The following is a 15520-nucleotide window of genomic DNA, read 5'->3' on the forward strand; positions in this document are numbered from 1 at the left end:
GAGCTTCTAACCGCGAAACTTTATTGTTTCGAATGGAAAAATCTATAAACTATGCGAAGGTAAATTTCTGAAGCTCCCTGGGTCATAATAACGTCAACGGAATCGTTCACAATTTATGAAACTAGAAGTTATTGCACGATTCTGTCTTCTAAACAGCGTGATAGTATCCGCTTCGTTTAATTCGTTGCAAAACGAAAAGTGGCAGTGTTGATCCAATGTTGAAACCGCGACGAGAAGAACGTGGTTCGAAGATATACCGGTTGTCCATTCCAGAAGAGGGTATCTGTTTATCGTGCCAGTAGCGAATCGCCTGTCTTCGTTTTGCTTTCTTCCCTCCTTCGAGTTTCCCCATCTTCGGATCGTATTGGAATAACTCCATAGTCATCTTCTTTCTTTTCCTCATCGTTCTCACCGACCTATTCATCGTTCGTTTCCTCCTCCGTGGTCCTTCGTCGTCCCTTTTTGAAGCGGTAGCCGTCTTGGTATACGTTGCTGTATTGTCTTCTAACGATCGCGGTAGACTGACATCATCCTTTCTCGGTGATCAATTTTTATCGACATCCTTTCTCGAATAGGCTGCGAACGCTCTCAGAATTGTACGATTCGCCCCATCAATCGTTATTGCTGTCGTCTGCTATTTGTTCGTATTTTGAAGGAGAAACGTGCGCAGATCGATAATGTCTAATCGTATATAGATTTCGATCTTTTTACGCTTTCTCGAAAACTGGAGAGTCCTCGCTAAAAATGTTTTAAAGTAAACGTCGAGTTGTTCTACTTCGAGGACATAAGAAGAAACGCGATGCGTTTAGTGATCCGTATTGGCGATAAAAAATTGAAAAATCGTGACGATTTTCCCGATCGGCAACGTCGTTCACGGACGAACACGTACCTACTCGAGCAGACAGCTAGGCCCAGTTTCTAGTTCGCAGACTATCAAAGGCTATCATAATCGGAATCATAACCGTGAACAAACTATGCGGAACGTCGTTTTACATTCCAATCGTTCCCCGAATTCGTAGCCGATCGCGAGTCAATGTTTCGCACGCTGGATAGGCGATTTTCCACATCGACCAGACAATTTTATCGACACCTGTGTTTACAACTCTGGAGATACTCGAAGAAAATGCAACTCCATCAAAATCATCGTAAACGCTTTCCAAGGGGAGGAAAGAATTTTACTGTCCCATGCCTAAGGCTCGAGCCTCTTAAGTAGTTTTACCTACAACTACTTCCTCTTTTCTCTTTATCTCCCTTCTCCGATATAATCACCGTAAGATGACCGAAAGTATCGAAACAGCCGAAGAAATTGTCTACTAATTAAGAGGCTACGATTACGCAAACGACTGATCGATACTAACATTCAACAAATTGCCGATCGTCACGCGTTGCGTTCGATATCGTAAGAAAAAAAAGAACGACTGAAAAAGCGACACGTACACGGGGAGTCACGGTAGATAAGATAAAGGTAGCTTGTTAATTGATATTTTATGCGGCGATTTGAACGAAACGTTTCAACAAGTAGCTGTCCGCTTGATCCCCGAAGGCCGCATAAAAAAAGAGAAAAACTTGATGTGCGTGCGTAACTACTATAATTTCACCTGGCCAATGAAGAATCCAATAAAGCATCGGCTCGATGATAAATTTTTAATGGCTGGTTACATAGCCATCGGCCGGTTGCCGGCAAAAATGTTCCAGCTATCAAAATTTACAACGTTCGACGATATTTAAGCGAAGATTATTTATACGAAGGATAAGATAGACTGCGTTTAAGTGTCGCCGGTGAGTATCGTTTCCAGGAGAAGTGAGAAATGTTCCTAAAGTAACCCGAAATGTTCTTTCATCGTTTCGTGCAGACGGATCGTGCTTGCTCGCCTCTCCAACGATGAATGATTAATTTATTCACGAACTCCGCTCGCTATAAAAATTTGTAAAACGATCTTCACCCGGGGAAAATCGATAACATCTTTTCACGGTTAATATAAAGAGCACTGGTCGCCAGCAAACTCTCGAACTTAACGATCGACGACCATTTTCGAAACGAACAGTTCTTCGCGAAGAATACCTTATATCGTAACTTCATTGGGAATCGGTGTAATAAGATTCGCGCGTAATTACCCCCGGTTCAAGGTTTAACTTAGACGAACAAGATGGTGACTGAGATTTTTCTTTTACGCTAGAACACGTATTACGAATACTACGGCTAAAGATAGCCCAGCGTTCAGAATTGCTTGCATCGAAGAATTAGCCCCGTTACGTGACATCCTACACTCTCCAGAGTTTTTTATAGAAACGGTTCAAGATTTCGTCCATAGTGTTATGATTGCACCGATCGTCCGATTACATGGTCAAATCAGGGGAAGAGCATGGGCTGCACAATCAAAGATGCCGTTTTTATTCGTATGATCGGCCACGAGGATACCTGGCCAACGGGTGAATATTGGCTTGACCACCCGGAAGGTAATTAACGGGTAATCGTTGGTATTTTTTCGTTTTCATCGAGCACTCTTCCGGTGCAGCGACGATAATCGCGACCCTGTTTGATGAGAGTAGCCCTCAAACATTCATTATGATCCGTCGAAAAGAAACACGCGAGTTACGTGGGTTATAACGCGCTTCTTGCCGCATTACTTTGGAATTTTAATCAACGCGATTTCGATCGAATTTCCATCCGTGACCGTCGCGATTTTGTGTATTATTGGGGTGATTTAGCACGAGGCTGCTCGGTCGGGAACCGTTGCAAGGTGCTCACAAAGAAGCCGAGAGTTACGAAACGATAATAGCCAGTACGGTCAATTAATTAATAAACGAAGAAAATTTGCCTTTTCCATATAATTATGTTTCACTTATCGTAAATCGATAGCAATTAAATAAGAACGATTTCCTGATACATTTTTTAGCTTCAACGCGATCGAGTTTGCTGTAGTTTCCATGTAACCTCTGATCTCATATACGTCGTTATTACGATTTATCAAGCGATTCGATCGTTGCACGATTAACTGGTACCGTGACACTTTCCGTTCACCTTCCTCGTGGAACACCCACTGTGCCAGGCTTATTAATTTTCATGATTAAACTTGGAGGATGAGATGACGGTGCCCAGTGCGGTTGCCCTAAAAAATTCATTAAACCCAGTCCAATTAATCCCTCTTCCCTCGCTTGTCTATCCTGTGGCTCCGTTAAATTTTTACCCAACCGCGAAGCGTCTCATCTTCTTCCCTTATTTGGTAAATGAAATAGAATCTAAAATTGAATTTAAATTGTCACCATTTTAGCAGCTCTGGGAATTGCTTTATGATCGTTCTTTCCGTTATCACTGCAATAAAGTGTAATTATAATTTTCTTAATAACACGGCACCGCGTTATATCTCAAAGGTAGTTTCTTAATTGAACAATAACTTTTATCGCGCCCTGACACCTGTTTCATACGAAACGTCTCGTATAACTCAGCCACGAAAGGGTCAGACTTTGATAAACGAGGAAAAGAGAACTGGCACAGAGGGCAATCTTCGATAACGAATCCACTCCAGTTTCTGAGGATATTCGGCTTCCTACAGAGGTTCCGCATCGTGTTCTCGGCGAAACGAAGAAGGATGCGTTTAACCCACGGGTCAGACGAGATCGAGAAAGAACCCGGCGCTGTATGAAAATTTCAACGCGGAATTTATGCTTCCGACGAAAAAAGCACCGTGATAAGTCGAAAAAGATCGCTCCGCGAGGACCACACGCGAAACCCTTGAATCTGGCAGGATCTCTGAAATTCCTGAATCATGTTTTAATGTATCGTTCACGCGGTAACTGAAGCTTCTCGAAAAATATTTCGTTTACACCCCGTGTTTGTCCGCGACTTGAGATTAAACTTTATTAGACAATAAAATTGCGTGCGTTCCATGAAATGGTAGAAAGATTAATAAATGGCTATTTATGTCATGTAGCACATTCAGAATGAAATTAAACACAAATTTTATCTTTAACGAAGTAAGCGGGAAACGGAATAAAATTTCACAGTCGACGTTCTCGCTAGATCTTGATTAAAAAAAGAATATAAAATCGTAATTAACGTTCGCATTAAGACTGTTGATCAAAACTTGTTCGTCGCTTTTTCGACTGAAAACAATTCTCCCCGATCTCGAAAACGAAAGAAACACGATCGCGTGAAAATGGCAAGAACTCGCGCGCGGATGATTAGTACGTTTCCTTCTCGTGGAAAAGAAACGACGAGCAAGAAGTCTCAGCCGCAACAAAGCAAAGTCAGCGCAGCGGCGATACTAGCGACAGAAATGGTACTTAAAGAAGGCCTACAGTTAGGTAACATGTGGTAAAGCGACCATCTGTCTAGGAAGCAAGTGCCGTCGGTGAGGCGACCAGAACAACGGCCATCCTCCTTCCTTCTCTCCGCTTTGGCGAACTCGTCTAGCTTCTATCTCGCAACAAGCCAGACAATTATGCTCGACCGATTCGAGTATGTACCATCGTCTGCTTAATTATTCCTCGATAAATGGCGTTTCATCAAGAGCCATGACTTTGACGTTGATTCGAAGAAAGATTTACAGAACGTTCCGACACAATGTTCACGATACTCCTTATTTCCATACTGGATGGTACGCGTAACTTCATTCAGGAGTTATTTCTTTGTCGGTGCAGTTTAAAACATGTTCGATGTGGACGCGTCAAATTTTCATTGCCTTACAATAGAGTAATTTGTTCCTATTACGCGAAGTGTGTCTTCAACGTTTCGTCCGAATAAAATAACTTAATCACCGTCAAATGAGACGATAACCCTTGGCTTCTCGTTCTCACTAAAAGACGCGTAACCCCTTTATCTTAAAGATGAGATCACTGGATAATTAGATAGCAGGTTAGAATATACTCGGGTGTTATGTAGAAAGATGTATGGGTAACGACAGTGTGATTAATAGATGGTAATCTTAAATTTCTAAGAAATTTATTAAGTCCTACAAATTCGATGCTATCGTAAGTCCCTCGTTTCAGCTACCGTTCGGAAAGACATATGTGTCTATTAGCGAACAAATATTTCGACATCCAAAAATACTTCGAATATTGATAGTCTGGGTAAACGAAACACCCTGTACGAAACAGGTGGGACGCTATAAATCAAAGTGATAGTAATCGGTCAGATGGAAGCGTAGACTGTAGGTAGCATGATGAACCGCGTTGCAGGATACTCCAGTCGACCACGAATATTCTCGTATTTCAGGGAGACGAACGACAGCTTCGAAGCAGTAAAAGCCTCGCTTACGCTTTTTAATTATCTTCCCTTGGATTTCGTCCCATTCTCGATTTAACGACGAAGCGCCGCAGTGATCTTCACGGTACTTAATCGACGCCTGGCTACGTTCGCATCTAATCGTGAATTAGCTACGCGACGATCGTTTGCTAATTTGCATCTAAAGAAACGCAACTTTAGTTAATTAACTAACCGCCATCTAATACAAAACGCGTAAGCACCATGCATCAACGATATAACGCGTTCTTGGCTGTTATTGGACGCGATTAGCGAGCACAAACAGAACGAATCGGTAAATCCGTGGTATGCTAGGCGAGAGAGTTCCGTCGACCATAATTTGCAAGGTTGCTGGCCCGAAGCTATAAATGGAGGTGGGGATCATCGCGAGCGTGACGAAGGAACAGGTTGCCATAGACTCGTTAACGATTATGAGCTTTCCAAAAATAGTACTTCTATTCTTGCTTTCGACCTCGGTCGAGGTCATGCCCGAAATATTAGGTTGGTGTTCACTCGATGAACGCATTCGTTCACCGCCGCAGTAGAAACAGTCATGACTGGTAAGACACGTGATAATGTGGATCATAAGGAATAATTTAATAATGCCTTATTAGTGATACTAACTTCGTGTATACTTGCTAGCAAAAATAAGAGATCAACTTTCTAAGGTATAATGATTTTTCAAACTGTACCTTTTTATAGAACTATACCTCGGAAGATCGTAGCGTATTTTCATGATACGCTACAATGTATACCCTTCAATACCGATAGAATCGTGACATCAAGGATCCGTCGTTTGCATATTGTTCAATAAAGTGAACACCGAATAAGATCCTTTGACTATCTGCAAAAGTGCATGGCGATTTAGAAAAATGAAAAGTATATCGTTTCGTCGTTCGTTAACGCGTACGTACTGCGATGAAGGTTTCCAGAGATAACACGAAAAATATTCCAGCTTTTAAAGTTAACGTCCGTCTGGTGGACATAGTTGACAACGTGAACACTTGTACGATGCTGGGTAAATGTTCGTGATGCCAGTCTGAGAGCCACTGACTCTTATCCAATACGGAGCTCTGAATAATGATTCGTGTTTAAGAATTTTGTCGTTTTAAGAGAAGACTCCATCGATTCATTATGCGCCGAACGATCCATCAACGCTTCTAATTAGCTCTCACCGAATAGCTTAGCTCGTTTCCTATCCAACAGATGTACAAAAGCTGAGATACGGCGGCACTCAAGTACATACCGAACTTCATGATGTCCGAGCTCTGCCCTCCGACCTATTACAAATTATACGAATCGATCACGATTCCATCAACGCACTGGACCATCGATTCTTACCACGACAGCTTGAAAACCGGTCAGGCAAATCATCGAAGTACTCGAAAGCATCTGAACGAACATGCTAGAGCTGAAAAGCCTATTGTATTCCTTGCTCAAGGTCACTAGTCGTTGATGAAATCGAATACAATTTTTGTATCGATGCAAAAATTTGTTCGAGTCCCATTTGTCGCGCTGTCTTTCCTCGCAATTACGTACAAGGCAAATTTCATTTTCCTGGTAAAACCAAACTTTGATCAAACTTTTGGAACATATATAAATAGTAGCGAATAATCTTACGTTGTTCGCCGATCGACCACTGCAACTTTCGAAATTGCAGCTTAGAATATCGAGAAGCATGGTTATTATGCTGGACATATATATTGTAATACTATCCATACCAACGATCGCAACCAGACCACCACTAACGGCGCAAGTTTCGATAAAAAAACTAAGCTCGCGCCAACCCGGTGTTGTCGTGTTAAAAGGATACTTTGCTCTAATTGGTAAATCGTTCTGCCTTGGCGAAGCGAACAGAAGAAGAAATCCTAAAGCGCATCCCAATGCGCTGAACCCCCAGAAGGTAACCGTGATACGTAGTCGATACTTATCGATGATGGGTTTTATAGACTCCTCATCTAGAAAATGACATTTCACGATTGACTCGCAATCGAATCGATGAGAAATCGTTTCCGTAGGAAACAAACACGTGTGGTGTACAGAACGAAAAAAGAGTCGATTGCACGTTCGGGAGACAATAATTCTGAGATACACAAAATTTGTTGGTACATGCTACGAAATATCGTGTCATGTCACGTCACAGTATTGTGATACGATGATACATAATATGAAATTTTGCTTCGTCGTATCGTGAAATGTAACATGCGATGTTGCATGACTGCTTCGAATTTCGAATTGATCTTATTGAGACATAAAACGCACTATAAAAAATATGTTCACTTACTTGAAAACTCGCAGAGATCGTCGGAACACTGCAATACTTTGTCGACAAACAATGCTATCTTCTTCTGTCGGATTTGGTAATTCATCGTTTTGAAAATCACGACAGCTATTCCGGCGAAGACACATCCATCGTCGGAGGTAATAGACAAATTGTCTATGTTGTCGCAAATATCCGCGAACAGAGTAATTGCAAATATGTACATCGCACTCAGCGTCCACCCTTTGCAAACTAAATATGCACTTTTCGATAACCATGGATGTCCTGGATCGATTACCCAAAGTCCGCTGTACCTAGCGGGCAAACAAAGTGAAAATTCTGATAAAAATGCAAAACTAATTTTTATGCAACAAATGAAAGATCTCACTTCAAGTAATTTATTTGAATGTTTATCAATTTTCGAAACGCTACCATCCACTTGTGCCCTGGCGTTCGAGCCATCGAGAACGAGTTTCTTTACTGGAACAACTAAGAATGCGTTCTCAGGCAAAGTCACGAAGTCGCTTGTCTCGTACGAAGTTTGTTGCATAGTATGTACTTTAACCCTGTCACGTTATCATCGGTTATTTTCGTTCGATCTGACACGGTTCTCGTTGAGAAAATTATAGATAAACGGTTGCGATTGCACGGCCGTTTCCCGGAATTATAGATTCGGTCATAGTGCACGTGTCAGGTACACGAAGTTACTTCCGCGAATGTCGATACAAGTGGCAGTGATTGTATGCCGATAGATGAGCAAAGACATGTTTCGATATATGTTTACGCGAATAACAGGGACAGTGCAATGGAAACGTGTTTACCGAGCAATTGTATCGAATGATGTAACTAAAACGCAACTGTGACAGCAACTGTTTTGTGTCCCTTCGCTTCGATACGATATTCGTGTTCGTGAAGCTACTGATTTGGAGGGAGTCAAATGACATGTTCTTTAGTGTTCGTTCCGATTTATTGAAATAAAGTGCTTGATAAAAAAAATTACTTTTGGAAAAATGGAAAAAAATATCTTCCGGTACCGGGAATCGAACCCGAGCCTCCTGGGTGAGAGCCAGGTATCCTAGCCACTAGACCATACCGGATTTTCGACTTCTTCGTTTTACAATACTCATTATATCATACAATATAGTTCAATTATTGTTAATACATATTGTTTATACATTGAAAATGTTATTTTATGCTATTATAATTATTCAACAATACAAAATACATACAGTGCTGCATTAAAAAAGTAATATAACATACATTATATGTATAACTTTTATATTTTAATAAATATGTATATAAAATTAAATTTTAATAGATTAATACTTTTTAATAATGTCTTTGAAATAATTAGAGATGTATTTGTTAAGTTTTGTGGATAAAAAAAATAAATGCACTTTGACGGGAATCGAACTCAGAACATTTGCTGTATCTACGTATTAATGATTAACACCTTCTTAAAAATGATGTTTTGATTAATTTGATCGATAAATAATTTTGTTGAAAAGCACAAAAGAATTTGTCAGAAGTGGGATTCGAACCCACGCCCTCAGAGAGGACCAGAACGCCCATAATCTCAGTTTTGAACTGAGAAGGTTAAGAACCTTGAGTCTGGCGCCTTAGACCGCTCGGCCATCCTGACAGTTGGTGTCGACTTCTCACAAAATCTATGACATCGTTCTTACTATATTATCGACCGATATATTATATTAAAGTGTTTCACCTAATTCAATAATTAAAACGAAAAACCAAAGAAGAAGTAAAACGAAGTATATCAGGTAAGAAATTAAGAGCTAAAATTTGGATCCTTAATAAATCGTATTTCGCTGTGTCTGATGACAAACGTCTGTTTCCACTTCGTACAAACTAATGTGTCCTTTTCTACTAAATCTTAATGGAAATGTCTACTTTCACTGCGAACGTGTTAATCATTTTTGCGAAGATGTGCATATTTCGTTGTACAAAAAGTTATAAACAAATTTTCCTATGATTATCTTTACTTTAAGAAACTAAAATGAAACACAAAAATTCTACATGGTTCAAAGACAATAATTTTGAATTTTATAAAAATAATATTTGTGGTTATAAAAATGATAGAAAGTGAAATATTTAGTTAAGAAGAAGAATGGTAAAAAGTAATTGTTTCCGCCCGGGATCGAACCGGGGGCCTTGTGCGTGTGAAGCACACGTGATAACCACTACACTACGGAAACTGTGTTATTAACGTTTCTTAAACTTACTACAAATATTTATTTAAATAAACAAATTGAGGGCATAAAAGTTTTGCTACTTTTTATTATACCTTTACATGCATAACTTGGGTGTTAATCTTAAGTACAAGTACTATGGTAGCATCGGTTAAACGAGGTGTCAGGTTGGATCGTAAATAACTTAACAATTTACTGAGTAACCGAATTCTGCAACCGGAAGAATGCGGAAGGAGGTAAATAAGACGCCAAGTAAATTCTTGAATCCTTTAATGACCGCATCTGTTTTACAGCGTGTATCGAGTTTCAAGAAATTGGAAACTGAAAATTTGGATAAAGTTATCGAAATGATAAGTGGAACCATTAGGAGAAAATACTGCGTCTATAAAAGTTTAACATCACCCCATATATCATACTTTATTATCTAATTATTAACTAATAAAGACTTCCGTAATGCGATAGATGCGTGAAAGACCACCTTAATAGAGTAGTTTACGAATTTATAGCCTCATGAAATGAAGAATAAAAGTGCGTGAAACATATGGGTAGCGATTAAATAGTCATTCGAATCTTTCATAAAACAATACACGTTTCTGTGAGGATTCAAAGGGTTAAACATCAATATCGGGTTTAACGTATTATCAATTTATTTACAAAATTGCTATAAATTATTTGCTGGAAGTCAATGAACGTGGTGTTATACAAATTATTCGATATCGTGCTCGCTTTTACACCTACCAAGTGTAAGATGCATGTTAAATGGAACTAGTAGAATGTCATGAACAAGTGATGCATCATTTAAATACTTATAACTACGTTTAACGTAACGAGTATTTTCATGGTTGTTAACAATTCCGATCTTTTATCGTTCCGAACGTAAATGCATCGTCGCAATTGTTACATTCAAATGCAATGCTTACTTGAATAACCGTTTAAATAACATTTCGAGATCGAGGAAAACATGCAAATGCTATTTTGATTGAGATTCAATATCCTTAAGTTTCATGAGTACACTACTTAAGATTACGTAACAAATACTGATCAGTAATCTGAATGAGAATGAAGTGCAATGAAATTCAATGTATTCATGAACTTGATTAGACTAAATCGCTTTTAAAAACATAAAAATGCTTGGTTTTAAAAGTTAAAATTTCGTTAAATTACTATCGACAAAGTAACATCTATACTGTACAAAAGAAATGTACATACACATATGTTGCTAGCAACGCATACACTAGGCCTTAGGTAAATTTTCTAATAATTTATAGTGTATACAGTGCATACATTGACTCGACGTTGAACTTTGCTTGCAACATACAGAAAAAAAATTGATTGTTAATCGAAGATGAACGTGAAAAGAAATAAATTCATTTCTTCTTTTTATCGCAGTCGGTTGTTTTCTGTATTATGAGTTTATTCCGTTGTCTGGTTACTTTGGTTGTCGGACGACTGCTTGGAGGAACTTGTTTGATTCCTTGCTGCGATATTTTAGCTGGACTAGTTGTACGCGGTGGTGTCGGGCCCTTCAATAGGGCCTCGACATCTGCCAATCGTTTCTTTAACATTTTATTTTCGCGTTTGTACTTGGCAAGTTCCGAATCCTTGTCCAATCTCTCGTGACCAGAACTTCCCGTCTCCTCCGCAAAATGTCTGAACATTAGGTGCAATTTCTCCTCGTGTTCCCTTTGCATCAAAACTATTCTTCTTTCGGCTTCGAGTTTGGTCTGTTTCAAAGCGTTCGTCAACATTTGTATCTGCCATTCTTGCGTCTCTATATGGTTCTCCAATTCTGCTGTTTGAACCTCCAAGTTTTTCGAGCTCTCTTTAAGATCGATCACTTTCAAGAAATACTTGTAGAACAACGTTCTCATTTCACCGTCCGAAAGTTTTGCCAGTCTTTCCATTAACATTCTTTCTCCTTTCTCGCGTTGCGACTGATTCTCGTCGAAACCTTTCCTTCCGCAAATCATTTCGTTCTTATGTTCGATCATGGCGTCAATGGCTTCGATGGTCTCCCCGCATTCTAACAATTTTCGTTCCTCCACCGTCGACAAAGTTTTCTCTTTATGAAATTTTTCATCTAGATCGCATTTTTCGTCTACCAAACAATCTCTGGTGCGTCGTAGATTTCGAATCTCGTGACGTAAAGCTTCTTTCTCGTCTATGTCCGCTGTTCTCTCCAAATCCATGGACTTTTCCTTCAAGACATGATCAAGGTGCGATATTCTTGCGCTAACATCCAGTAGATTTTTCTTTTTGTCGGAGTAATCGGTTCTTGATTTACTATTTTTTTCATCCTCGCTTTCCGACTGCATCTCTTTCAGCTTGGAAGCAGTTAAATTGTACTTCTCTTCCAGTTCACGGATTTTCTTTTGATCCTCTGCAAGTTCCTCCTCCAATTGTTTCTTACGTTCTTCTTCTTTTTTTAATTGCTTCTTCAGTTTCTCCATTTGTTTTTTAGAAGTGTTTAAAGAACTTTCGAGTTCCAAAACCTTCTTTGCCGAATCACCTGCGATTTGCTTTATCATTTCGATATCCATTAATCTCTTTTCGTAGTGAATCGCCATGTTCTTGTACAATTCGATTTCTTTCTTGTGAGCAGACTTTTCCTCGGAATCTTTGTAAATGGATGCATTCTCTGCCTGAGCTAATTGGGTTCTCGTATTGTAATATTCTTCTTCCAACTTGCTCCATTTACGTTGAAATTTCTGTTTTGCACTGGCACGCGCATCAGAATTCTTTATCATGTCTGCGATGAACCGTTCTTTGATTTTAATCGTCGTTTGAAGCTCTTCTATGCGTTTATGAGCACCGTCGAGATCCGACTGAATTTTTTTCACTTGCGTTTGTTTTACTTCATTGTTCAAAGCCAATGTTTTCAATTCTTTGATCGGCTCTGGCACTTCTGTCGTTTTAAGAGCATCAATCAATAGGTCTGGTGAATTATCATTATGAATCGTAACGTTTTCATTAATTATCGTTTCAGTATCATGATTATCTAAGATTTTCGTATTAATTAGTTCTAGTGTTTTATTATTTAACATTTGATTGTGGTTAGGTTTAAGACTATCATTGAATGCTAATACTTCGTTACACATTTCAGAACCAGGGAGCATTGAATTTCTTCTTGAATTTGGATTTCTAAATGGAATAGGCTTAATTGCAGATACATAATTATTATTACTATTCATAGATCTTGTTATAGACGAAATGAGTCCAATATCCGTTTTTCTAAATTCATCCTTTTTGGAATCAACTATTCTATCTGTTTCTATCTTGAGTTTAGTTATACATTCATCCAACTTTTCCAGAAAGTCAGGATTTTCAGAACTCGCATCGCTGTGATCTTCTTCGTCTTCTTCTTCTTCTTCCTCTTCATCCTCGTCGTCTATATCGGCATCGTCGTCGTCGTTAGTTTCAGACAGTTCACCTTCAGAACTAGATAAACAATTGATATCGATCTTTCTTTCTATTTTATGAACAGATTCATCTGTCTTTTCGTCTGTTTCTGTAACTTCTTCGATCCTTTCCAAGGATCTCCTTGTGTTGTCATTGTAACCGTGTAAACTACCTGTATCATCATTTGCAATACATTCTTCGTACTCTTGTTTCATACAAAGCCACTGTTCAATTTGATCTTGTTCCGTATGAGGTAGAATGTTACTTGTCATGAGTTTATTAAAAAGACCTTCAGCATTTGAGACTAGTTTAGACCATTGTGCCGCAGCAAATTCCAATCTAAATATATCAGCGCTAGAACTACGTTTCCCTGATGTAGCGGTAGTCATTGTATCCTGTGTTTCATCCCCGACTTGTTCATTATCATCTTCCATGACATGCTGTTCATGACTGTTTTGTGGATACGATGGCACAGTAGATACATAAGGTACATAGCACTGATGTTGATCCAACATCATTTGATGATGGATCCAAGGTGTATAATGCATCATTTTGAATATGTTATATATTATAATTTAACATAATAAATAGAAATTAATTCGGTTACATGGACTGTCCTGAAAAACAAATAATAATTTTCTACCACTATCCCTCCTGCATAAAAACATTAAAGATTAAAGCTTCACACTTACATTTACTGTTTCTAACCTATTTGGAACTCGTCGTGTTCCAAAATTCTGTTTAAAACATTGTAGTCTTTTATGTTAATTCTACATTTTGATTAATTCTAATTCTTTCGAACTTTATCCTCGTACGTTTAAACACATTTGACAGACTGTTTTACAAGGTTCTGTGTTCAATAACCAACAGAAATGTCTAGCAGAAATTGTTGCCAACACAACAATTACTCGGCAAAGTAATCATTATGAAATATGATTTATTAATACTTAGATTTTCAACATCATGAAATGTCATGAAGCTGTTCATTTGTATTGGAAGTTACATGCAAGTAATTATTGCAAAATAAATGGAGTAGTATTCGGTCAGTTATTTAAAATGAACATACGCGGAAAGGCGCGAAAATGTATAATTGATCTAACAATGAAACAATACAACATAAAATGAGCCAGATAATAAATATCCAATAAATGATTATTGTATGAAAATATATGAACGGATAATGCGTAAAAATTAATAAACTCTTCTGAACTTTTTGAATAATCTGTTATTGGTAGCACTGACTACAAAGTGATTGAATCCGTAATTTGGAAAAGCGATTTATTAAACAAATTTCCATTTTCACTTACCGAATGACAAATTTTCCATGATGTTGCCACTTCTATTCCTCGTGTGAATAAACAAATCACTTTTATTAAACATAATAACACTTTTATACACATTCAAAGAGCACACAATATTTTCGACACTCGTGCGCGGCGGTAAAAGTTCGCGAACTGTTCCCGCTCAAAAAGAGTCAAATGAACTTTTAGTAATTTTTATTTTATTTATTTTTACAAAATTTATAAAACGTATTATACTATTTTTTAAATAATTATAATGGTAATAAAATACTGGTAAAAAGGTATTACAATATTGTTAAATTCTTAAATAACATATAAGTACTAGGTCATACATACATGAGCCGCCTATGTCAATTCTACTGCACATGCAAAATGCAATATTTCGGCACTTTGACGACGTAGTATGGTACCTGAGGCATTTAGAAACAAATTTCTATTAGGGTTTGATGCGTTTTGATGCCTAATAAAGCCAGGAAATCAATTTTTGTCGAATTCGGTCGAAAACGGTACAGGTGGCGCCATCTAGCGGCGAGCGGCGGAACTACAAAAAACTAAAATTTCGATTTTCTCGAAAACTAGGGGCTTTTCCGAAATTCTGAAATATACAAATTGTTCCTTGTCGCCTACGGAATCGAACGAATCTAATTATAGCCCGATAGGACTATTATTAAAGAAAATAGAAAAATAGCCCATTTCATGGACTAAAAAATTGGCGTCCATCTAGCGGCGAAAGTTGGAACTACAAAAATGGAAAATCTCGATTTTCTCGAAAACTAGGGACTTTTCCGAAATTCCGAGATATACAAATTGTTCCTTGTCGCCTACGGAATCGAACGAATCTAATTGTAGCCCGCTAGGACCATTATTAAAGAAAATAGAAAAAATGTCATTTTATGGAGAAAATTTGTGGCGCCATCTAGCGGCGAAACTGCGAACTAAACTGAAAAAACGTATGTCCGAACACGCGTTAAGGGGTCAAATAAAAATTGATTTTCTGGGCTTAATACACAAAAAAATGAATAACTTATTGAACAAAAATTGCTTTAAAATGTCTAAAGAAGCATACTACGTCGTCAAAGTTGCGAAATATTACTTTTTATATTTTTCCTTA

General features: G+C 38.2%; 3 protein-coding genes and 3 non-coding genes across 7 annotated transcripts in view; all 6 read right to left on the reverse strand.

Annotated features, from left to right (window-relative positions):
• Positions 1–6009, reverse strand: part of sha (shavenoid) — a 46170-nt gene extending 40161 nt beyond the window's left edge. Inside the window, exon 1 of the mRNA XM_076539425.1 lies at positions 5935–6009. The gene's annotated coding sequence lies outside the window, so the exon portion shown is untranslated. The remainder of the gene's footprint in view (positions 1–5934) is intronic.
• On the reverse strand, positions 106–8370 carry LOC100880777 (odorant receptor 13a-like). Of its 2 annotated transcripts, XM_003700088.3 has the most exons (7): positions 7891–8370; positions 7527–7816; positions 6863–7200; positions 6584–6799; positions 6418–6522; positions 6157–6315; positions 106–6086 (listed from the first exon to the last, which is right to left on the reverse strand). In XM_003700088.3, exons 1-7 carry the CDS (start codon positions 7962–7964, stop codon positions 6024–6026), a joined length of 1245 nt encoding a protein of 414 aa, XP_003700136.2. In that variant the 5' UTR covers positions 7965–8370; the 3' UTR covers positions 106–6023. The 2 variants fall into 2 exon arrangements, with proteins under 2 accessions (XP_003700136.2, XP_012151297.2); XM_012295907.2 differs by having other exon boundaries at positions 6584–7200.
• A 157-nt stretch (positions 8371–8527) lies between these two features.
• TRNAE-CUC (transfer RNA glutamic acid (anticodon CUC)) lies at positions 8528–8599 on the reverse strand. Its single transcript has one exon. It is a non-coding gene; the product is annotated as a tRNA-Glu (tRNA).
• Positions 8600–9022: 423 nt separating this feature from the next.
• TRNAL-CAA (transfer RNA leucine (anticodon CAA)) lies at positions 9023–9144 on the reverse strand. The gene is made up of 2 exons: positions 9107–9144; positions 9023–9067 (listed from the first exon to the last, which is right to left on the reverse strand). It is a non-coding gene; the product is annotated as a tRNA-Leu (tRNA).
• Positions 9145–9642: 498 nt separating this feature from the next.
• TRNAV-CAC (transfer RNA valine (anticodon CAC)) lies at positions 9643–9715 on the reverse strand. Its single transcript has one exon. It is a non-coding gene; the product is annotated as a tRNA-Val (tRNA).
• Positions 9716–9962: 247 nt separating this feature from the next.
• On the reverse strand, positions 9963–14024 carry cos (kinesin-like protein costa). The gene is made up of 2 exons (XM_003699976.3): positions 13801–14024; positions 9963–13725 (listed from the first exon to the last, which is right to left on the reverse strand). The coding sequence occupies exon 2, from the start codon at positions 13657–13659 to the stop codon at positions 11077–11079; it is 2583 nt and encodes an 860-aa protein (XP_003700024.1). The 5' UTR covers positions 13660–13725; positions 13801–14024; the 3' UTR covers positions 9963–11076.
• Between the last annotated feature and the right edge of the window lie 1496 nt (positions 14025–15520).

The sequence above is a fragment of the Megachile rotundata genome, chromosome 14 (assembly GCF_050947335.1).
Source record: "Megachile rotundata isolate GNS110a chromosome 14, iyMegRotu1, whole genome shotgun sequence".
In the NCBI taxonomy this organism is placed as follows: domain Eukaryota; kingdom Metazoa; phylum Arthropoda; class Insecta; order Hymenoptera; family Megachilidae; genus Megachile; species Megachile rotundata.